Raw genomic sequence first — 25,784 nt, 5'->3', positions numbered from 1 at the left:
TTCTTGGCGTATCTGATAAAATCATGTTATATGATTGGGAGGTTATGAGTTTGAATTATAAGACTAATCATTTAAATTAATGCAGAGTACATTTGCAATGTCGATACAAATATAAGATAATTAAATTAATGCAGAGTACACCCGATTATTCTTTCCATGGACATAATTTTTTCATAGCTCAATTGGACAATAAAATTTAATTATCTTATATTTGTATCGACATTGCAAAATTCATTATAAAATAATATAAAATAGTTTGATCTTTTTTCATTGCAAAGCCATGGAAACATATCTCATTTATTATGGTGAACCAAATCTTATGTTTTTACTAATCATCCTGAAAATTCTAACATTCTTTACTCTTTATCTCAATCAAATCTTGCTCAAGACATTTTTTTCTGTATCGAAAATCAATCAAAAACAATTTCTTTTATCTCGTAAAAATAACAATAAAATATTCATATATTTCAAAATATAAGATTTTCATACATTTCAAATTTTACATGAGATCAGACTCTATATATATTGTTGAACTATTTTCAATTGGGTTAGAGTTAAATATTGAGATTCTATTACATAAATATCAAGTTTGAATACTTTTCAAAAAAAAGAAAAGTGAAAGGTTTTAGATGCTTCATAAAGTTGACTTTTTTATTTTACAAATCTTGATAGAGCTCAAAAATTAATTTTGGAATTTGTTAGGAATATATGGCATATATATAGCTACTCTCATGCACGAGGGAACAGTCCTTTAAAAATTTAACCTATTAAATTATAGGTTAAACCCCTCCATGCACAAGATTCGATTTTCTGCCTTTATCAAATATAATTAGTGAAATACTAAATAATAATGCATAAAACCTTTTTTGGGTAAGCATCCTATGACACATGATTCTTCTTATTTTTTCTTAATATAAAGGGAAAAAAGTATGAAAAATATTTTAACTTCGGTTGAAATTATTGTTACGATATTAAACTTTGAAAATGACACTTTACCCCATGTACTATTTAATAGTGTATTTTAAAGGTATATATATACCTACGTGAACATCATAAATATTTCATCATTTTAAATAGTAATGTGTCCATGGACACATATATACTTTTAAAATACGCTATTAAATAATGCAGGGGTAAAAGGTCCTCTATAATGTTCGGTATCATAACAACAATTTCGACCAAAGTTAAAATATTTTTCAGACTTTTTTCCCTAATATAAAACAAAGGTTCTTAAATTACAAAAGGAGTCATTTCATAGAGGAGTAGTATAGGATCGTCAATTTAGATTTAGATCAAATTTAAATTGGCATATTATAGAGCTATTTTTTAGAAGCAATATTTTCAATAGAATTTCTTTTTCTTACTTTTTAAAAATTTAAATTCGAAACAACTAGTTGAAAACACTCAACTTATATCTATTAACATAATTAATAGTTAGTAAAGGTTACAACAACCTAACTCGAATACAATTAATTAATATTAATCATCACCGCCCTATATTGATATTGCACATATTTGTGTTAGTTATAAGACTTTTCAAAATCGATAATTTAAATATATCATATCATAATATTTAAATAATTCTAATTTTTTAATCTAAGATTAAATGATAAATTTAAAAATTGGAGTATAATATTATTAATCTTTCCACTCTTTCTAATATACTCTATATTTAAATGTCTGATTCATCAATACCAAGATTAATAATTGAAGATTTTTTTGAAACTTTATAATATTTATTCTTTTAAAAATAATTAAATTAAGGATAAAATATGAAATTAATTTTTTGTTAGTTCTGTAAATTGGTAGTAATTTGGATATTTGGAGTAACGAGAATAAGTAATACTCCATGGTGGAAGAGTACTAAAATATATAAATATAATATACTTTTGTAACAATTTATATAAAATATACTTTCATTTTTGGTTGGTCAATAGAAATAACATGTTTTCTAATTATATAATGATATTACCAACATATTACCTATTTTGATCCCTACTTATTTTCATAATAAGTCCAGCAAGATATTATTTTTTATTTAAAAGTTTATTTTAAGAATAAAATTAGACTATTACAAAATCTTCTCATATTATTAAATTTATATTAGTAAAATCACATCACATGAATTAAAATTAAAGAAATAGTTTCTTAGATTTGATATATTAAAAACTGTAGACTTTTTCCCATCCCAAATCTCAGTAAACAAAATATATTATACTGACTATTTTTAATATGGAAAATGACTAAATGTTTGACCAAAAATTATTCAAAAGAATAGACATGTCTGAACTTTAAAGTGTAAATAAGAGAAAAATATGTACCAAATGAGGAATAAATCAAGTACACAAATAATAAAAAATCAAATCTAAAAAAGGAAAAACAATAATAATAAAGTAAATAAATTCCAGTCCTAAGTAAAGGAAAAAAGGAAAAAAAATAAATAAAAACCCATAGAAAATTATGACCAAACTATTTTAAAAAAAACTTTTTTTTATTTTTAAAACTCAAACAAATCTATTTTTTTCCGTAATTTTATCGTATATCATAGTTTTACATAATTTTCAAATATATAAATCTTCATCCCAATTATTTTTGAAGATTTCATACCTAATTTTACGGTCAACTTATACTATTTGACTCTCAAAATTCAAATCGTGTCGATCGAAAATAAATTTATTTCTGACCATAATTTTGTCATATATTTTTAACATAATTTCCAAATATATAAATCTTCATACCAATTATTTTTGAAGATTTCATACCTAATTTTATGATCAACTTAAATTATTTGACTCTCAAAATTCAAATCGTGTCTATCCGAAAAAAATTAAAAGGTTGTATTACTTTAAATTTAAGGCGATACCTTGGGAACCAAGTACTTGTCACTTGTCAGTGGCATCCTCGTAATTATCAAACCTTAATAGACCCAATTACGTCTAATTAAAATATAGCTGTAATCCTTTTAATTTAATGAAGAAACCGCCTTTCCGTATTCCCAGAATTACTTCCCTACCCCACTACATAAACTGTTTTTTCTAATTCACTCTCTATCCCTCTACGTGAACTACACGCGCTGTTAATTAACCAAATAATGACAAAATTAATTATTTGTTTGACCAGATTTTGAATAAATAAATCTTAACCCCTTAAACTTATCAATAAACTCTATTTCAACATATGAACACCTCAATTTTTACTAACATGTTTCATGATATATTTGATTAGTTTTTTTTTTTTTAAATGAGATACATAAAATATCGTTTTCTTTAATTATACATATTCATCTCAATGAGTCATAAAATTTCAAATATTTTCTACTAGAGATTGATGTATATTATTACACGAGATGACATAAAATGTGGTTAATTTAACATTCACATGAAACAGATTAAAAATAAAATGAGGTCGTATAAATCACGTTATAAAATCTCAATCATTTTTACTTGTGATAAATATATATAATTTAAGAAAATAACTTATTTTTTATAATTAACTTAACTATTTAATAAATGAATAAAAAATACATACATTTTTTCACTCCATAATTTGAATTGAAAGTAAAATTTAACTAGAACTCTTCTTAAGAAGTTTAAGTGTTCAATCAAAACAATACGTAGTTCCAGTATCTAAATAAAACATATCAACAAATTCAAAGGACTAATCATATATTACATTACGCGTATATTAAAAACTTGGTCAAACAAACAATAAATAACATCGTGAGAGTGCATAACACTCCACCTCCTCGCGCGTGAAGTATACAAGTCTGCTTACAATAAAACATGTCATGCATAAGATAATCATCATGTATGCATGACATGTATGACATACATGACAGCTCATAACACATTCATCACTTCCCATAAATCTCATATATAATACTCATTAATTACATGACCAAAATTAACTTTTTCACACATTTTTCACACACTAAAAACACACAGTCCTTTTTATTTTCACTCAATATATAATATTCATCTCCCTTTAATGCTTTTTTTGACCACTTGGGAAAAAGTGAAGTGAGAACAGCAGCAGTGTAACAGAGTAGAGAAAAAAACAGAGTGAAAAGGACCATAAAAAACAGGTACTATTTGTTTAATTTAATGCATAAAAAATGGTTTTTTTATAATGGGGTTTTGTTGAGATTTGTGAAAAATGTTTTTTTTTTTTGTGGACTTGGTAAATTTTGGTGTTTTTTGTTGTTGTCTATATACGTGAAATTTACACAGAGTGAGAGTACAGAGGGGGCTAAAGGGTTACGAAATTTACCTTTTGTCAGATTCTGGGGAGGAGAAATCTTGGCCATAGATTCCTAATCTGTGTATTTTTTTTGGGTTGTTGTGTTTTTTGGGGATAAATAGGAGTATCTGATCCGATTTTTTGTTTCTCTTTTGGTTGCTTTTTTGGTTGAGAAGAACAGAAGGAGGAAGGAGGAAGGAAGAAGAAAGGGGTTGTGATATATGTCGGCAAATTTCTGTTTGGCTGTGATTGGAGCTCCATTGAAGCTCTGGGTATCTGTTTCTTCAGTGATATTTGGTCTTTGCATGCAACAAATCCTCTGCTGTGATCATCAGCAGCAGGGTACTACTCTGTTTTTCACGACTGTTTCGATGCGTTTGAGGCCCAAAAGGTACTGTTTTCTACTTTCCCCTTAAACCCCTTTTTGAGGGTTTAGAAAAAAAACTTGTTTTTTTTCGGTTAGTTTTTGTGTGTTTTTGGGTGATTTTGATGCTGATCTGTAATGGGTTTTTGCTGATTTTTGATTTGCAGGACTTGTTCTGGTGTTGTTTGCTTTGGTGGATTTCATATAAACCGATTTTTACATCCTATTTTGCTCTTGAGACGGCCGATTACTTGATTTTTTTGCTGAGTTTTTCAAATTAAATTCAAATTTCTTTCTGTTTCCTTTTGATAAACCAATTTTCTGGGCACATTTTGAGGGGTTTTGAAGATTTGAAGAAATCATGAAAATGTTTGAGTCTCAGAGACAATTTCAGAAATCGAAGGTTAGGGAAGAATCAGCCCGACCCATGAGGAAAATCCGGATCGTTTGTGACGACCCGGAAGCTACTGATTCTTCTGATGATGAAGGGGTTGATGTTTCGAAACCCAAACGATTTGTTAGGGAGATTTATCTTCCTGCTGTTAACTCTTTTACCCTGAAAAAAGTACCTGAAACTGAAAGTTCTTGTCAAGATAGCAACAATGGTGACAAAAAGAGTAGAGGAGGGGTTATAGCTAAAACCCCTAAAACCCCGAGTTGCCCGAGGCCCTCGTCTTCGAAATACCGAGGTGTTCGTCAGCGTAAATGGGGAAAATGGGCTGCTGAAATTCGGGATCCTTTTAAATCTAGGAGGGTCTGGCTTGGTACTTATAGTACTGCTGAAGAAGCTTCTCATGCTTATGAAATGAAAAGGCTTGAATTCGAAGCGATGGCTAAGAGTAATTCGAATACTGATGTGTCTGAGAAGAGTTCGAATAACGAAAGTAACAACAAGAATCGTCGAAAGGTCATCAATGTTGGTTGTGTATCTGAAGATGACTCTGCTCAGAGTTTGGTGTCACATACTTCACACACATCTCCAGCATCAGTTTTTGAAATGGAGTCATTGACTTCTGGTTCTGCTGCAGTGTCTGAGGTTAACAACAATGACAAACTTGTTGAGCAACTACTGGATGATGATAAGCTGGGATTGATGGAGGATAGTTTATCGCTCGCTGACATTGGTGCACGAATGGATTTCGATACGGAGATGGACATGTTCTTTGCTGGGAATGATAATTTTTGCCAGAATCTTGATGACTTTGCTGTCAATGATTTTGAGGATCTTCCGATATGTGGACTTGATGGGCAGTTGCCTGATGATTTACCTGATTACGATTTCGACTTTGATTTCGATGGATACAATGATGCTTGTGCTTGGATGGATGATGCAGCAACTGCTCCACTGATGAATGGAACAACAACAACACCCCTCAATATTGCATTATGCCCATAAGTTTTGCAGCTATAGGAGTTTCAATATTTATTAGTACTCTATTAGTTTATTTATTAGTAATCCATAGAGAGTTTTAATGTCTCAAGAATCATTAAACTTAGCTTCTCGAGACCGCGGTCCTTCGCTTTTCAAGTTAGTTTTGAGTAGTCTTTACATTATGTTTTAAGAGAGTTTTGAGACTTTGAGTTTTGAGGAATGTGTTCTTGTCTTTGAAGAAGATTGAGTCAATAGTCCCTTTGGGTTTTTCCTGTGCTGCTAGAGCCGTCCAAAGGCCTATTGAATCTCGATTTTCGGTTTAGTCTCAGACTGTTTACTGTTTGTGATGAGCTATGTTATGAAACTTATATATGATATTTGGCTCTTCATTTTACCTATTGATTATGATTTTGTATTAGTTTGTGATATTGACATTGTTTGTTGATTGCTAAGTTGACATATACATATCTATAGTTTGGTATTGAAAGTTGCAACTCCTATTCTGTAATCACTTGCTCTTTAGTGTTCACCAATGTTTGGATTCGTGCCTCGGTCCAGACCCTTCAATGGTCAAGGGTGAAGGGATTTCAACCATCTTATCATATATCGACAGTGTGTTTTGATGGTATGTTTTGATGATAAGTCTCTCATTGGATGTGTTTGGGCCAATATTTTCTTGATTGGATGTATAGACTGTAGTGTAACCTTTTTGGTTGCTTTGCCAAGCAAATGATATCAAGAACTAAAGGTAGATGAGAGATGTTATCTATTTGGGCATGCTTTTGGACTTTGTTATAAGCTGAGAAATACCAGCTGTATTCCAATCTAAAAACTATATTATATAAACCAAAATGTCAATTGGTCTTGCAAATGCTACTGTTCTTCTTTAATTTTAGTTGGACACATTGGGTGTGATTTGGTTGGTAGGAAGTGTGGAAGTGAGATTATTGTGTTTGTTGACCTTTGGGTCATATAGATTGTTTCTCCGTAAGTGTACATTATCAAGATTGGTATAAATCAACTTGTTTGAACTTTTTTTTCCGATGATGGTAGTGTTTGAGTCAGCTTAGTACGTATTTTAACCGTGTAAGCATATACACGCTATCAATACAAGTATCACGCGACTCTGCACTCTCATGAAAAGACAAATAAGAAGAAATCACCTCTTTCGCACTCTCATGAAAAGACAAATAAGAAGAAATCACCACTTTCGATAGTATTTAATCATGAATTTTTTTTTATCAACTTTATTGACCACGAGATCGATGCTCGAGTTATTGAATGTTTTTGTTTGATTAGTGTAGGGAAGAAGAGTGAGGGCACTTCATCCTAGTAGGGCCACACATATCACGGGTCAAATTGAGAAATAATAGACCATGATTTGTTCATAACCATGAATAAAAAAAGGTTTAGAATGTGCTTTCATTTGTTAACAACTAATTTTTTTGTAGGCCGTGAACTAGCGATCAGTGAAGTGAGTAAAGGTCGTAGAAGACTTAAGTTCATATATCTCAATAAAGATAAAGTACTAGTTTGATCTTTCTCATTCACCAAAACTCTCTAAGTCCCTCGATATTTGTATTGTCTTAACATATTCAGTATATTATCATATGTTGTGTCTTATTGCATCACATGCAAGCATACAACGACATTCATGGTTCCACCTCATGATTTCAATATATCATATTCGAGATTAGAGTGAACTTGTAGAATATCGATTAATTAATTAAAACTAAAAATAAAATTACTATTAAATCTTATTTTAAGTATTTGATAAATATTTAGACATTGACACAATAAGATTATTTCCTACTTGGTGGTTTACTTAGTCATCTCAAAGATTATTTGATGAAAGAAAAGTATAATAGAACTTGGTGGAACATAATATATAGTTTATAACGTAACATCTGTTGACGACATTTTTCCATGTTGCTTATAATAAATTTTATTGATTGCTTAGATTTCTCGCAATTCCTAATTTATGAACAATTCATCCACACAATTAGTATGTCCATTATTTTATTTAAAAGGTCTTAGTGGGTCAACATTTTTAGTGGACTCACTAGTCACTATACCAAAGTTTATGAGTTCTATTTTTATACAAATTTATGTTCCGTATCTAAATTTATGGATTCAATTGAATACATAGCTATAATATTGCATACGCTTATGTTAAGAATTTGCATCGTCTTCAACAATCCCACATGCTCATGTTAGATATCTGAACCGTTGGTAATATAAGTTGGGAGTTTAATAAAGGGGAAATAATGAGTTCAAAGTAGGGGCAAAATAATAAATTTGCATATTATATATTGTATGTTTTATCATCGCTTTTTTTTTTATTACTATTTTGATTTATTATACTTGAGTTTGAGTAGATACTTCTTCGAAAGTTATTTCACTTTTACGAAATAAGAATAAGGACCACATACATTTTATTTTCTTAAAAATTTACTAAATATATTATTATTATTATATGTTGTAGATACTATACATTCCCTTTTTGTATGATGAATTATATAGTTACCAAAAATATATGCATTAAATTAAAAGTTTTATTTTTAGTAAATCTAGTAGTACAATCTCTATTATTTAAACTATACATTTTGTCTGCCAGTAAAACGATCTCAAATTGGTAGTACTAGGAGAACTGTCATAATTAGTCTTGCAAGTTGTAATTGTCTTTAAAAAATTATGCCAGGTGTGACATATTTGTATACATAAATATAAAAATTGCCACAAATAATGTTTGCGTGTAATATAAAAAATTATTAATAGTTGAATCTATAATCAGTAGTGGCACCTACCTAATTTTGGCTAGGTCTATTTTTCCTTTTCATTTTTCACTTTACTTTTGGAAATGATACCTATTCTGGTTTCCTACTCATTGTCTGGTATCTACTCGTTCAATTAATTCAAATTCATATTAAGGACAAAACACTTTTTATATAAAACTACTCTATGTTCAGGGCTCGAATGAAATGAAACATATGCCTACATATTAGTCTTTGTTTTATTTTTATGCAACTAGAAATTTAAGGTTATAACTTATAAGCAACAGATTTAGATAAACTCAATATTAGAACGGAAATTAATTATACAAGTTTAGTGCTAAGAATTTGAAAGAATAAATCAATGGATTCAAATTATAATTCCGATTCTGTCTGCTCTAATTAAGATTTGTGAGATTTATTTTAGTGGAAGATACATTATTCATCCCCTAATATGAGGGAGGGAGATGTAAAAAGAAATAACATTAGAATTTTCCATTTATTATGATGTAATATACTAAGATAGTCAAAATAATTAAATTAGTATCTATGCATGATGATCATGACAAAGATTCCATATATTATGTGTAGTTTTAGCAATAAATCATGTCATATATATTTTATGCCATTTCTGCAAATTTTAGAATTTTGCTTATTTCTTTTATTTCCTTTTTTTCCCCCTTTTTGATCGTCAAAGAAAGTTGAATAGTGTAGCCATACAATTGTCTCCAATCACCAAAGAATAGGGCAGAAAATTTTTGTCCACATAATTTTTATATTAAATTAATTAATACAAATATTTAATTTGTATGCACATATAATTAAGAAATATATATTCTTACCTTAAATTTTAATTTCTAAGATTAGCTTATATTGCTAGGACAAAATATGCCTAGTCCACTGGAACATATGTGAGCCTCCAATTCATTCACGGCATTTTAATATGATGTATAACATTATTGTATTTTTCTCATTTTTTTTAGAATATTGACCGAAGACACTTAAAGATTCCTCTTTTAGGAATCACTCGTGTATCGACCCACACTTCCACATCTGCATCATGTATTGCATCACTAAACTTGCACTTCAAGCACTATTTATAGTCTTGCTCAACCTGAAACCTTTAGACTCTACCTCCAATCCAAAAGCCAACCTAAATTAACCTGCCTTCGTATCTTGTCACTCAATACTATACTATCATTTGTAAATAACTTACACCATGATACATCCTTAGAATCACATGCGTATTCAGGATTTTGAGATGATGATGCACTATTATAAGAAGGTTGATCTATGATATATATTAGATCGGTTTGACGTTTAGATTTTTCCTACTAAAATTATTCAAATTTTAAAATTATAGGTCTAAAATGAATTCTAATATATATATATGTGTGTGTGTGTGTGTGTGTGTGTTGAATTAATTAAAATGTAACAAATGCTACCAATTACCACTTAGAGAAGTTTATCTAATTTTAGAAAGAAAAATAAAATAAGATAAAATAAAATTCAAATTTCTAACCTCCCGGAGAGAGGTGCACCCAGTCATAATCGCATTATGTGATACTCCGAGTGTGGGTTCACACATCTATATTTCAATATATTTTTAAAATATAACACTACTATATATGATCTCGGAAGGGGACCATGGGCTCACGTGAACCCGGTGACCCCCCCTTAGATACACCTCTGCTTAGAATATATCGTCAGTAGCAAAGTTAGATATTTTGCTAAGATTATTCAAAATGTTAGTTTATATCTCTCAAATATTGTTTTTGACCTATATGCAAAGTTTAATATTCTATATGTACAACGTTTTTCGATGAAAAATGTTCGAGTGACCACCTTTGAGTCTATGTAGCTACACCCCTAGTATCGTGTCAAGGGGACACATTTTTTTTAAAAGAAAATAATTGTTGGAATTCTTTTTCCTTCTTTATTTTCTCTTTTTCCCTTTGAAATATGGCCTGCTGGGAATTGAAAAGTGGCCTCATAGAGACAGATAGTAGTTTTTAGGACAATCAAATTGGGTCCATTCATTATGATTTTGACCCGTTCCATTTTTTGCCTTATAGCAAAAGAAGAAGGGAATAGCATTTTTAATCCTTTAATTATCGTTAAATTCTGATTTGGTCCATAAAATATATGACTTAAAATATTAAAACTTTTTATCAACAAAATATGTGTTTTTAGTTTCTTTACGTAGAAAACATGTTAATTTTAGATTATTTTTAAAATTATGTCATCCTCAAATATTACATATTTGTCATTAAATAGAATTATGATTGGTAATGCGATCAATTTGTGAAGAGTCACCAACATAAATATTAATTGTAAATAACTTTAATATAAAAGACTTAAAGTGCTTAATTAGATATTACAAGAAATAAAACTATAATTTATTAGAAAATGAGGGATCAAAATTGCTATTTGTACCCAAAGAAAAATACAAAAAGAACCTAGTTTTTAAAAAATGAAAGAAATAAGAATGTGGATTAGTTAGAGCCAAGTATTAATAAAACACATGGATTAATTAGATGTCCCATCTCAAAATATAAAAATGAAGAAAAATAATACTTTAAACATCAATGATTTTAGAAGATGTCCAAATCAAATCAATGTTTTTATTTTGAAAAAATTAGTAATTATGTGGTCTCGTCCTCAATTGAGATTTAAGTAATTCGCTTGTTTCAATTTGTTCATCTTAATTTTGTTTATTCATAGAAAGAATATTTATTTTATTTTTGATAACTATTTAATTTCTAACTTTCTCTATAATATATTTAAAATTACATAAATAACATTTTGATTTATTATATATTTTAATTTAGGATCACAAAATTTAAAAAGCACGAATTATTAGTATTAATTAAAAATAATATTTCAATGCAATCTTAGGCTGACTTTTTCTCTATTGGCTACACATCATTTTCAAGTCCGTTAACTTATGTGAAAATAATAAAAATAAATAAAATTTTCAAATACTTTTTCAAAGATGTCTGCAAAGTAAAAATTAAGTAGGGCCAACTTTTGGGCAGTTGATTGTCCTTTATTCCAACAACATTAATGTTGTCATGTTTCTTGGATACATTTTCTAAATTAAAGGAATCTATAGAGAATGGGAAAATTGAAAAAATAGTAAAAAATTCTAAATAAAGGGATGTATAAAATAGTTTTTTCGTATTAATTTATCTGTCTAATAATAACATAAAGAAAATCTTTGAATTTTATGATTATAAACTAAAATATATCAGGATGTCCTTTAATCTTATAGTATCTAACATAACATGTAAAAAATTAGAATTAAAAAGTTGCCTAAAAAAAAGAAGGAAAAATTGTATATAATAGCAAACTATTGATTCAAATTAAATGCTATAAATATAGTTTGATTTAATTGTACCTCATAGCAAACTGTTGCTATTTCACCTCTCTCCTCGTGAATCTCGCTCGCTACTATCGTTCTCTCCCTCGCCTCTCTCATTTTTTATACAAACGCAAGTGTATAAAGTGCGTTTGTGTTTGTATAAAGTGAGAGAAAATTGAATATATACATATATTTTCGTTCTCCTCTCCCATATCTCGCTCGCCACTCTCCCAGATCTCGCTCTCTCACTCACCTCTCTCACTTTATACAAAAAACGCAAATTGTATAAAAATGCGTTTGTGTTTGTATAAAGAGAGAGAAAATTGTATATATACATATATTTTCGTTCCCCTCTCTTCCCTCTCCCAAATCTCGCTCGCCACTCTCCCAGATCTCGCTCTCTCACTCGCCTCTCTCACTTTATACAAAAACACAAATGTATAAACTGTGTGAAAATTGTATATATACATATATTTTCGTTCCCTTCTCTCCCCTCTCCCAGATCTCGCTCGCCACTCTCCCAGATCTCGCTCGCTCACTCGTCTCTCTCACTTTATACAATTGATCTTTTTGTATATGTATACCAAAACAGATTATACAACTGCTTTCTTTTGTATATGTATAGCGAAATATACATATTTATGTTTGCTATGGAGCGCAATTATACAAACTTTGCTATAGCATACAAATATGAATTGTGTGTTTGCTATATGTGAAAGTTAAGACAGTCTTTATAAAACGAACTTCATAAAGCCTGTTCAATGTTTAATGTGTATATATAAATATTTTTGGCAAACTAATTTATAATAAAATGTTACCAACGAATCATTTTCACTCTAAATGTTAACTTATATACATTAATAGCATATACTTATTTCTATATAATCAGGTCACATTTTCATGTTATAGCGTTAGATTGTCTTATTTGCAAGATTACAAATTTATTTTTTATGAAGGATCACCATGGATATCTTCGGAATGACTTGAAAATATATTTTTCTCTATGCATATATTTAGTTGGTGGTTGAGTATTGGTGTACTAAACCTCTTTTGAATATTCATGTTGTTAGACTAATGAAAACAACTAGTAGTCCAAAATAAATTTTGCTTCTCTTTCATTTTATCGTAAGATTATAATCCATTTAATTCATATAAACAAAAAAGGAAATATCACACCATATACACATTTAAGGGTCAATATTACAAGTTTTAAACACATTCTTAAAATATTCTTACTTATAACAGTTTATTTACGGGTTATAACATATTACTTAAATTTAACTTTATTTAAAAATTAATTACAGGTTTATTTAAAAATAATTAATCTCTTTATATTTTTATATTATTAATTATTAATAGCTAGCTAATATAATTTCAGTTCCTTTTTTAAAATCAAAATTATCAGTTACACGAATTTAGGGATTTACATTGATTAGACTTCCATTTTTACCGTTACACTCCAATTAATTTTATTTAAAAATCAATTTCCATTTATTTAATAAATGATTAATCTATTTATGGTTTATTATTATTAATTAATAATATGTAATTAAATTGATTTCTGTTCCTTTTTTAAATCTGAAATTATCAGTTACATAGATATAGGGATTCACCTACAACAAGTTTCCTTCTTTACCGTTACCACCTCCCATACGTCAATCCCTCCCCCCTCCCCCCACGCTCATCCAGTTCTACATGCCATTAACACACTAGCCCAATTTTACCTTCATCTATCACATCTTTCTCACCACCAAACTACACTAACTTTACAATCCTCCAATCAATTTAGTTTTTTCAACAAAACCATGTCGAAGAAAACGGTTGTAACTCCTCGAAAGATCCCTCGATTAGTCGAAGGAACTTCTACGGATGAAGTTCATGCTCCATCTTTCAACATTTTGACTCAAACACCGCTGCCAAACATTGTTGAAACTCCGGCTAGGGGTAATTCATCTCTATTGAAAGATCAAAAACAGAAAAAAATGACTTAAATAAAAGGGTGAGTCCGATAAATCGAAAGGGGAAGAAGAGGAAGGGGGAAAATGTTGAAACCCCTTTTGATTCTGATTCTGATTATGATTTTGTTACTGAATCAAAAAAGAAAAAAAGAAAAAAAATAATGAATGTTGAAGTTGCTCAGTCGTCAAAACCATCTACAAGAAGATCCAAAAAAAAAAGAAGGAATCAGAAGTCCCAACACCTAAAAAAGACGAAAAAAATTGTTAGGGTAAATATTATATTCAATTTATTTTCACATTATTAAAACTACTGATTTTTTCCTAAAAATATCACATTATTCTTATATTATTTTCGAAATAGTTGTTTGAATGAAACGTGTATGAAATCTGATTAATATGTGTATGATTCTGATTAAACAGTTGATTGTTGGATATTGTATGATTTGTGATATAATAGTGGTATACAAATGGTATGAATTGTGTTTTAACAGTAGTGTGATTGTCTATTAACTGTATATACAAAGAGTGAGAATGGCACGATCAGTGAGAGTGAAGTTACTGGTACGATTGCTACCAAATTTGGTGGACCTCGCATAGCAAAAGAACATGTTCCGGATTCCACCAATTATCCTACACCAAGACCACGTACAAGAAGTTTGAAATAGTTGATTGCACCTTCTACTTTTTTAGAATTACATGTTTGTTTGTTTTTACTTTTGAACAACTTTTTTGTATTTAAGTATTTGATGATATATAATATCATATGTTTCCTTCCAATCAGATACCATCTACAGATGAATTGCTGTTTGGCTATTATAATTTCAGGATACTAGTAATATACAAATTTCATACCATTTGGATTCACTATTTTAAAATATCAGTGTGAATTCAAATTGTACAATTAATGGATGAAACGTGTGTGAAATTTGATTAATATGTGTATGACACTCAATTTAATGTTTGATGGTTGGATATTGTATTAATTGTGATATAATATTGTTATACAAATGATATACATTGTGTGATTATATGAAATTGATTTATTGTTAGTATAATATGTGTGATATAAACTGAAGTTCGTGTTGGAATGAAACTTGAATAAGATTGGTATAAAGTTTGTTATATATTACACTATATTTACACTATCTTATATATTAATCTGGAATAAATTTTATTTCCAAGTATATTAAATTTGTATAAATAATTAATGAATCGCGTATATGAAATCTGGAATCAAAAATCTGAAATTTGTACAAATATTTACACTATCTTATATATTAATCTGAAATAAATTTTATTTTCTAGTATATGAAATCTGTATGAATAATTAATGAATCATGTATATGAAATCTGAAATCTGAAATCGGAAACCTGTACAAATAGTTACACTATCTTATATATTAATTTGGAATAAATTTTATTTCCATGTATATGAAATCGTAAAGAAATCTACATTAGCTTTCTTTTGATCTAAAAAAACCCGCACACCAACATCATTGTGGATACTAACAGGGGGACATCTATCACTAATTATATATTTCATCTCTATATTGTGAATATTAACATCTATCATTAGTTGCGATGTTATCGCACTTACTAGACCACTATAAAGACTAGAATACTCATATATAATCCCCTCCATCTGAAAATCAACATATTTCCCTGTTTCATTAAAAAAAAAAAACAATTAGTCTTACATAATACAAAAAAAAAACAAAATTATACACACTTGTCATTATTTTTTCATACAAAAATCATTCAAACAGTAAACTACAAACATATTTCATTAAAAAATAAAATTTCAGTTTCATACCACTTAATACAAATTTCATACATACAATCATCATTTATACCAAATTTATACATTTCTCATACCAAATAGTTCATTCCTTTCACACAAATTTATACATAATTGACAAAACTTATATAAACAATAACATTTCACATTTCATACCAACTTAAAACATTTTTAATACACTTATTCAAACTTCAAAATAACTTTTTTTATTAACTAGTTAACACACTTTCATACCCACTTAAAACAACTGTCAATTCTTCAATACACTTTCGTACCAAATTAATTACAATTACATTAACAAATTCATTCAAAACTATACATTTTAATTCATTTTTTCACGAAAAAAACCAGTAATCAATAATATTACAGAAACTTACCAAGAAAAAATCAGTTATCAATAATATGGTGACACTAAACCACTACCAAAAAACAGAAACTTATCAAGAAAATCACTAATATTACAATTTCACAACAACTAATAAGTATTATGAACAAAACGTATTGTTTATACAAAAAAAAATATCACATTCAATATAGTGGCGATTTACAGTTTCATTTTTTTTTCTATTTCATTGAAATCCAAATAAAAATAGTAAACAATTAAAAATACTCACCTGAAGCAACCCATCTTCCGCCATGTTTAATTAATATTGATACGTAGTTGTCCATCACAAAAAAAAACACGTTTTTTCAACAAAAAAAAAATCAATTTGTCGCCAGTGACAATTTCTGGAAGAAAAACGAAGAGAGAGAAACGTGAAAGAAAAATGGATAAAATCTGATTTTTAAATTAATTTTAACAAATTGGAGTGAATTAAGGAAACTGAATATTCTTAATTAGTTTGAAATCCCTTAATTCATGCTAATTAATAATTATCTTAAATTAACTCAAATTTAAGATAATCCCTATTTCCCTTTTTTTCATTTTTTCCTTCAAAAACGTTTTATTTTAATTTTTTTTTATCTTTTTATTCTTTTTAAATCAAATGTTTTTAATTACTAAAATATTTTTTTTTTTAATAATATGTTACAACCTGAAATTTTTAATGTTATAACTTGAAAGTCTAAATCTACTGCTATAACTCGAAAATATTAGTATAATATATGTCATATTAGAAATTTTCACAACAAAAAAGAAGCCTTGGGAGTATATAACAAACATAAAATTGTGTTTCGTGGTCCATATAATGATTGGGTCATATAAATAAAGCCCATTTATCTTTGGGCTGAATTTGCCAGAGGTCTGGTAAAAAGAGTCCAGCCCATTTCAACAGTTAGTATAGTGAACTTAGACACTATATAAGCAATAATGTTGGATGTCATTACATCGTTTTCTGTCAGACTCTTTAAAAATATTGTCACGCTCGTGTTGGATTATCGAAAAATGCATTACTTTGAACTGACACTTATCCAACAATGTTTATGAAAAGTCTGAGCAAGATAAATCGGAACTATAGCTCGTGGTTTAGATAATAGTAGTGCTTACTAATAAAACACAATACACTACTTTGAAAATTCACTAGTATTTTCTCTATTGGGCTAGGTCCGTTGGGCCGGCCTGGCCTAATCCGTAATTTGATAGGGTTGGGCTACGATTTTTGGAGCCCATTTAAGAAAAGAGTTTTTTAGCCCGGCCTGAATAAGCCTGTCGATTTGTGGGGCTTGAGAAATATGGATAGGGCCGGCCCGTGGGCCAAATAAAAATTAATTAAAAATAAAAATACAAATTACAATAGAGTATTAAAAATAACAAGAGTCTAAACTCAAAATCTGTTTAAAATTTGAAATATGACAATTTAAATACAAATACGTTTATAAAATATGTACTACATAAAATAAAAATTCCCTAAAATTTCTAGGAATCACTACATAGTTAATATTTTGGAAAACAATTAAGTTAATATTTTTATTTAGCTATTTATGCTTTTACTTGAAATCAAACTTAATAAATATTATAAAGATAATTTTATTTGTGGATTTGATAAACAAGTAGTAACACTAACACCATGTAATATATCTTGTCGATATTTATGATAATATTTTTAAATTATAATTTAATTTAAAAATTTATAAAAAAATATATTTTTAAGAAAAGAGGGCTAGCCCGGCAAGCCCATAGCCCACATGCATACTTGTGGGATGGGCCAACCATTTTTTGGACCACACCAAAAATGGGCTAGCTCGGCTTGACCCGTCAAATTTCAAAGCCTGTATGAGTTATCCCGGATGGGGTGGACCAACCCATATTGACAGCTCTAGTTATACACATGCCAAAGGAATAGCTATTGAAATCCTCATTGTGTTACATGTGTGGTCTCTTATTCGATTCAAATGTACCTGGAAATATTGAAAGATATTAATTTCTGAACCGTACGTTAAGATGATGTATTGGAATAATGCCATGAATAACTAATTACCCGTCCACACCATATAAGGTTGGTACGTCGTTCTATTGTTCTTTAGTTATTTGATGATGTAGAAAAGCTTGGTTTTCCCTTCAAATAACGATAAACTATGTCACTACATATTTAATGGTTTCATTTAATATATCAAATAATCAGGTGTATGAAGAGATATCATTACAATATTTCGAACACAATTCACCTAATTAGACATGACGTTTCACTATTGTTTGTCCTTATTTTAAAGAAATAATAAGCTTTGTAACGCTTGTTTGGTTAATTTATAATTTAAAGAAAGCTAAAAGTTGACATTTAACCATAGAGTTTCCATTGTAATATTATTTCTTGCCTTGATTGTCTTAAATTATTTCTTAACCAATATTCCAAAACCAAATAAAGTATACAATAAAATAATATCTTATACGCATTCAACAATTCCCTTTTACAGAAAATTCTGTTAATTAATCGAATGATTATCATTATTCTATTTCAGTAATTAAGTACCAAATGGAGTATTACAACATTACTTTTATTTATTTTTAAATCTTCGGTGTCTATATCAAAAGCAACTAATTTTGGATTTGGCTTGTAAATAATAAACTTTCTATAAAGAGGTGAATTTAATTTGCAATTATAAATAACCAAACTCATATGCATAGGACTTAAAATCATTTTTTTTTATCTTGTTCATGAAAATACAGAGAAAATAGGAAAGGTATTACTACTGAAGTTTTCTAATATAATTGCCTTTGCAATTTTAAATTAGATACAAAAATTAGGAATTAACGATGGATAACTTCTATCGTTAAACAACAAAAAGTGGTGGTTAATGATTAGCAATGGATTGCTACAAATATATGTTATTGACGAGCTATTTAGTGACGGAATTTATAGTTAATTTTTTTTTAGTGAATTATGTGAATTTGATAAGCAATTAATTATTTTTGCAGAAAATGAAGGAGAAGGAGTGCAAAAATGAAGAAAATAAGAATAATTCAAAAGGAATTATTATCATATTGGGTGTTTATATTCATTGTCAGGGATGTAAACAACAAGTGCTTAAATCTCTTCGTGGCTTTGATGGTATGATTTTTTTCTATGTCATTTAGTTTTTGGATGTTCAATTTTGTACCCATCACGATTAATTTATCAGATATTTGTTACCTCTAATCAAGATAGATATCGAATAATTACAAATGGATTCAAAATTTGAAAATATTAGATTTCTATCACGATCACAAGTAAAATGAAAGTATATTATAATAATTACGTTTAGAGCTAAATATTTAAAAAAAATTACTGAATTTCTTACATATATAGGGAATTTGAGCAGCGCACATATTTTTTTTAATTAAAGTCGCAACGCACATATTGAGTTCCTATAAACTCATATATATTATACTTTAGACAAAAAGGTTTAAGGCAAATGGTGAGAAATTACCTATGTACCTTTCTTTTTCTCATACTGAAATATAAATTTGGATTTCTTATGATTTTCACTTATTTTATTGACCATGATATTCTCCTGCATCATTTTTCTTCATTTTTTTTCTTTTATTAATTATAATTTTTTTACTCACAAATTTAGGTGTGGAGGAAGTTGAGATTGACGAGAAAAATCATAAAGTGGTGGTGAAAGGGAAGAAATTAGATCCTCTAAATGTGGCTGAGAGACTAAGGAAAAAAAGTGGTAAACATGTGGAATTAATTTCTCCAATTCCATCTAAGAAGAAAGAAGAAGAGAACAAGGAGAAAAAACAAGAGGTATAATTAAATAAGGATAACTTTTCGTAGCTGGTAGAATTGTGGTTACAGATTTGAATTGTGAAAATAGTTTCTTGCAAAAATATATGATTGTACATCCTTGTGGATTGTGGTCAAGCCCTTCTACGAATTTTACATATAGCGGATCAAAAAGTTTAGTACACCGAGCTTTTTTAAAATTTATGTTTATTTACTAATCTATCTTTTTTGAGGGGATGCAGCCTAAGATTATTGAAGTGATTTTGAAACTATATTTACACTGTGAAGGATGTGCTAAAGATGTCAAGCAATGCATTCACAAAATGCCAGGTACATATATTATTTTAGTCTCTCATAATTAGCCATGTCCATAGATATTATTTTTAAATTATTGGTAATGATTTTGAAGCAAAAAAAAAAAAACAATTGATTAATGAATTTAAGTTGCATATACTAACGATGCATAATTATTATTTTTTACCTAAATAGTATTGTTTAACTAATTATAGTAGGCCAACTGGCCAACTATCATTTTTATTAGTACACCTATTCAGTACTATTTCGAAACTATGTCATATTATTTTGATTGCAAATTAAACAATCCATAAAAAATAATGTCAATATAACTAATTCCAGCATTACTACTATACCATATTCAATAGAGTTACCAATTAACACTCGCATCATATAGATTTTACTTGTGATGTAAATAATTTTACCTTGCTTTTCTTTCATATTCGATTTCTTTATTTCGGATATCTCCATTCCTTCCTATATGCCTTTCTAGAATCCATCTAAGTAAAAAACAAATATTTGTTATTTTTGTGAATGATGTATGAATAGGAGTTCAAACAGTGGATCCAGAAATGAAGAACAATATTGTGAAAGTGAAAGGATCAATGGATCCACAAAAACTAGTAGAATTCATCAACAAAAAAACAGGAAGACATGCTGAAATTATTAAGAAGATTGACAAAGAGAAAAATGAAAAAACATTATGTGATAAAAATTCATGTGATATTAAAAAATGTTGCAATAATTGCCAACATGATTATCTTCAATTTGTTTATGCTCCTCAAATTTTTAGCGATGAGAATCCTAATTCTTGCTCAATTATGTGAGATAGTGAAGTTTAACCATATCTTATATTAAGTATTAATTTTAAGATTATAATGCAAAAATTTCATGTACTTGAGATATCAAAATGCAAATTCTAAATTGTATTTTTGTGCAACACTATTTCTTTACCGTTTCGGTTATAATTCTTTGTTACAGTTCAACAACAATAACATACTCAGTATAATCAATCCTTTGTTACTGTTCTTTTTTTCAGAATGCTCTGTTATGTTTTCTATAGTAATTTATCATGATTTCTTATTCACTTTCGTTTTAACAATTATAGTGTTTTTTTAATTAGAATAAAGAATACTTACAAATACTACTACTATGCTTTAATTCTAGAGAAGTTAGAAGACTTTTAGATGAATCTTCACAATCTATATCTCTTTATTTAAACTCAATTCAATATTACAAATTAATATTAGACGTTCTCTACATTTTATCGCCTACTTTAATTTTCAGGATTATAACTAGAACCACCCACCCTTTTTCTGGATCCACCTCACATCAATAAACCCGATCCCTACTACATTAGATTGATCAAAATTGAGCAACATGACTCAGATCGTGCCAATTGAGGGGCACAACATAAGTGTGATACTAAAAATCATCGCGTAATTGACTTATATAGTCGATAAAAATATCTTAAAACATTAGATACTATGAAGATTTACTAAAATACAACGATGTTTTAGTTCAAATAACAATGTTGTACAATAAATGCTAGAAAATGATCTTGTTTACAATACGTTGTTCATTTGAATATACGGTTTAGTGTAGCAGCTAAACGGACTCCACCTTGAGCTAGACGCCATTGAACTATTGGATATCGCGATAGGAAATAATCATCTGTTCTCCATATGTACGCGTTTCAACAGAGTTAAAATTTGCGTGTTTGAATAAAATTTATTGAAGAAATTATTAGTAATTTACCTTCTAATGTAGAGTCTTCACTCACTCCTTTATATGCCCAGTCACAAGCAGCTTTGATACCTTCACTTGCATATCTATAGGAAGCAACAAATTCTTTATTAGTACTTTATGATCAAACGAGACAGAGGCGAAGCCAGGATTTAAAACTTGTAGGTTCTAAATATGTTTTTGAGAAATCTAGTGAATATGTACGTATTATAAACTTTTAGAACTCATAAACTTCAAATTTGTTGAATAAACATACATATCAGGGCAGGCTGTTTTGTTGCCACTGCAGCTCTCCCATGAGTTTACTTGATCAGCCCATCCTGTCTGTTTAAGACGAAACTCGTTACGAATATGACGATTGATAAATATCATCAAACTCTTCAAACATATCGAAAGGTGCTTGTCATATCCTTCAAAACTAGTGCATTTTTTGGAGGATCTGACAAGGGTGTTGCACTAGCCTTTTAGGAAAGTCCGAGCAAAATAAGATAAAATAAGGTGCTATGTTGCTAGGATCCTCCAAAAGCTCATAACTTTTAGAGGATCCGACATACACCTAGAGGCATTTTTGGAGGGTACGAGCAACATAGTTTAGAACTTAAGAGCTATTGTTTGTACCGTGATGTTCTTCTGAATTGCATCAACAAGTTCATCTACGTTAGAATCATCGTATCGTTCTTCTACAGTTTCGATTATGTTGGAATCCCAGACCTATTAACAAACAACATTAGTTTCAGCAAAACATAACGTGGATATGGAAATTGTTTGTTTTTGTCAATAGAAAAAAAAAAACTTACATGATGTAGAACTGTTTTTCTAGTGTACCAATGAACATCTATTGTATTGCCTCCTCTGTCTGAAGTAAATCCAACATGCAAAGGCTGCATATATGAACCAAAAAAAATTCATATCTCAACACTACTAAAAACAGGGTGAAAATTGAGGGCCAAAACCAACGTAACACATAAACAGACACTCATATTTGACCTCAACTGACAGTCAAGCACTCCAACTCTGAGTATGTATATCTAGACATCTCAACTCGTCTCCATTGTGTCAGTTGAACAACTACAACTTACAAAATGATCATCTAGACACCTCCAACGTTTTGTGCCATGCAGTGTCAGGTGTCCATGAGACACAACGGAGACGTGTTAGAGTGTTTCCTTGTCAGCTGAGTTGAGACCAAGTTTGATTGTTTGTTTATGTATTACGCCTTTTTAAAATTTAACATATTTACCTGATGAATGTCCCCAAAAAAGTGAGAAAGGAAGAGGAGTGCTTCAGTCAAATTATCTGATATTTACTCAAAAAATACACAAGTTAAATTTCTATTAGTATTATCAACTTGATTGGAATATTATTAGAAGAATAAAACAAGAAAGATTTAGAATAAACATTACATGTTGAAACATGACCATTGCCTTTGTTATAACTGAGGAGCTGATTAGTGTAATTGTAAATTGCTCCAGCTACACATCTATCTTCAACTCCATCTTCATCTTTACAGTCCCCTGTATATAACAATAGCAACGATTACGCATTAGTGCCAAACAAGTCTGCTACGTGAATCCTCACTAATCATATTTCAAGGACAGTCCGGTACCCTAAATTTCAGCAATTGTGAGGTGCCTTACCTTGCATTTCAATAACTAGTTGTTTCAGTGACTTGAACTCGTAACCTCCTCATCACTAAAGAGATAATGTTCAACGTTGTGCCAAGGCTCCCCTTGGCCAATTTTGTAAAATATAAAAACAAAGTACTAGAAGTTCTTTATATTTTCTACTGGCGTTATACATGTTACAAAATAATTAGTCAATCATCACTACCACTTTTGCTCTATTTGCACTGTGTAATTTTCTGGCAAAAAGAAATTCAATTGAACCCCCTTGACCTACCTTTAGCTCCACCCCTTCTCTGACTCAAACAAGTTAGGAATCGACTATAAAAATCTTTACTGTTCATATTAAACACATTTTGTACCAATATTATCAACGTAATATAAGTACTAGAAGTTTTCTATATTTTCTACTGACATATCGAAGTTAGTACTTACTTTTATATTGATAATTGCAAAGATTATCAGGGGTATCAATGTAATGAAGAGGTGATGACCAATGATAATGGAATTTAACACGATCTGCCCATATACACACACTTGCCAAATCACCATTTGCTGATGTTGGCAACAATTTTTCAACTGCATCTGCAGCAGCTTTACTCAATCTTGACTGTCACAAATATAATAAAAATTCAAAATTATGTCACAAATACAATGTAAGAAATCAAAAAACAAAATTTTGAAAGGCCATTAACCTATATTGCACAGACTCTTCAAAAATGTTGTAATTTTTTTTGGAGGATTTGAGATGAGTACAACAATATGTAGGAAAGTCTGAGTAACATAGTTTTTAACTCAGTTATAGAGTAACACACGATATGTAGAAAAACATAACAAGATCGATTCAAAAGACACAAACACATAAATCTTTCTATACAAATAACATCATTTATATATATATATTGGAGAAGACATAACTCATCTGTTCAAATCCGAGAAAGGGACTTTGTAAAAAATTAGGCATGGTGCAATAACATTTTACAAAAGATTGAGCAACACAAATTTTAATTAAGTGGTAAAGTAATCCGTACAATATAGAAAATCATAACATGAGTGATTCATATATATATATAACACATGGTGCAGAAGATCATAACATGAATGATTCAACAGATACAAACACATATAAGATCTATCTATACAAATAAAAATAAAATTAGAACCTGAGCAATCTTGCAAACAGTGTAATGACCATCAAGTCCCCATCCATGAACTACTGGAAAAAGAAACAAGACAGCCACCATAGCCAAAAATACATGAAATTTGTATAACTCCATTTTTGCTACTCTCAAACTAAAACCTACCAAATTCACAAAGTAATTTTTTGGTCTTTATAATAAAGTAGGACAAAAAAAGGGGCTAGTGTGAACTGTATGAATACATGGAAAAAATATTTATGAGGCAATCATAAATATTAATGATTTGATGAATCTTGGTTCACATTTAACTATTTTTATTAATACTTTCAAAATTTAAGAATGATGAGTTCCATTTTACCTTCTTTACTTAAATATTAATGTGGGCTTGAACCTCCAACCTCAACTTTAAATATGTTCACAAGCCTACTTCTTATTGTCAAATTTTAGTAGTTACAATTAAGTACTCCTTTCCTCCCAATTTATGTGGAAATGTTTGAATTTGAAAGTCAATTAAGTTTTTTTAATGTTAATTTTTCAAATGTGTTTTGTATATTTTGATATGTTATTTATAATGACTTATAATATTTTATTATATTTTTACGTAATTTCCAAATATAAATATTTTATGTTCAAATTTATGATCGAGTTTAATAAGTTTGATTCTCTGAATCTCAATTATGACACATAAATTGATACCTAAGGTTATCATTATCATTTATCTATAAAGAATATCTTTTAAAATCTTAAAGATGCTTTTTTTAAGACTTTAAAAAGACAGAAAATAATGAAAAAGTTGAAAGATTTTTGTAATCGTGCTTGTAAAGGAAAGCAATTTATTGAGAGAAGGCGTAACGGCTCAAATGGGGATGACCATTTTTTTTGTACTTTTTTCAGATTCTGTTGATTTAATTGATTTTATTCTCATAAAGGAAAAAAAAAGAATCTTTAAGGGTGTGTTTGGTATGAAGCAAA

The 25,784-nt window shown here is 29.1% G+C and overlaps 3 protein-coding genes across 4 annotated transcripts; 2 read left to right on the top strand and 1 right to left on the bottom strand.

Annotated features, from left to right (window-relative positions):
* Positions 1-4,170: 4,170 nt before the first annotated feature.
* LOC125806989 (ethylene-responsive transcription factor ERF118-like) lies at positions 4,171-6,331 on the top strand. The gene is made up of 2 exons (XM_049486741.1): positions 4,171-4,630; positions 4,771-6,331. Exon 2 carries the CDS (start codon positions 4,965-4,967, stop codon positions 5,997-5,999), a length of 1,035 nt encoding a protein of 344 aa, XP_049342698.1. The 5' UTR covers positions 4,171-4,630; positions 4,771-4,964; the 3' UTR covers positions 6,000-6,331.
* Positions 6,332-18,954: 12,623 nt separating this feature from the next.
* On the top strand, positions 18,955-21,132 carry LOC125806861 (heavy metal-associated isoprenylated plant protein 8-like). The gene is made up of 5 exons (XM_049486615.1): positions 18,955-18,983; positions 19,219-19,351; positions 19,857-20,032; positions 20,254-20,341; positions 20,855-21,132. The coding sequence occupies exons 2-5, from the start codon at positions 19,222-19,224 to the stop codon at positions 21,130-21,132; spliced, it is 672 nt and encodes a 223-aa protein (XP_049342572.1). The 5' UTR covers positions 18,955-18,983; positions 19,219-19,221.
* Positions 21,133-21,737: 605 nt separating this feature from the next.
* On the bottom strand, positions 21,738-24,993 carry LOC125841109 (endonuclease 2). 2 transcript variants are annotated; one of them, XM_049520122.1, is made up of 9 exons: positions 24,837-24,993; positions 24,109-24,283; positions 23,455-23,565; positions 23,292-23,347; positions 22,849-22,932; positions 22,670-22,762; positions 22,308-22,375; positions 22,064-22,137; positions 21,738-21,979 (listed from the first exon to the last, which is right to left on the bottom strand). In XM_049520122.1, exons 1-9 carry the CDS (start codon positions 24,948-24,950, stop codon positions 21,885-21,887), a joined length of 870 nt encoding a protein of 289 aa, XP_049376079.1. In that variant the 5' UTR covers positions 24,951-24,993; the 3' UTR covers positions 21,738-21,884. The 2 variants fall into 2 exon arrangements, with proteins under 2 accessions (XP_049376079.1, XP_049376080.1); XM_049520123.1 differs by lacking the exon at positions 22,849-22,932 and having other exon boundaries at positions 21,867-21,979.
* Positions 24,994-25,784: the final 791 nt, after the last annotated feature.

This window comes from Solanum verrucosum, unplaced genomic scaffold (assembly GCF_900185275.1).
Source record: "Solanum verrucosum unplaced genomic scaffold, falcon-dt-bn FXZP01000196.1, whole genome shotgun sequence".
In the NCBI taxonomy this organism is placed as follows: domain Eukaryota; kingdom Viridiplantae; phylum Streptophyta; class Magnoliopsida; order Solanales; family Solanaceae; genus Solanum; species Solanum verrucosum.
This window is presented reverse-complemented; position numbering and strand designations above follow the sequence as displayed.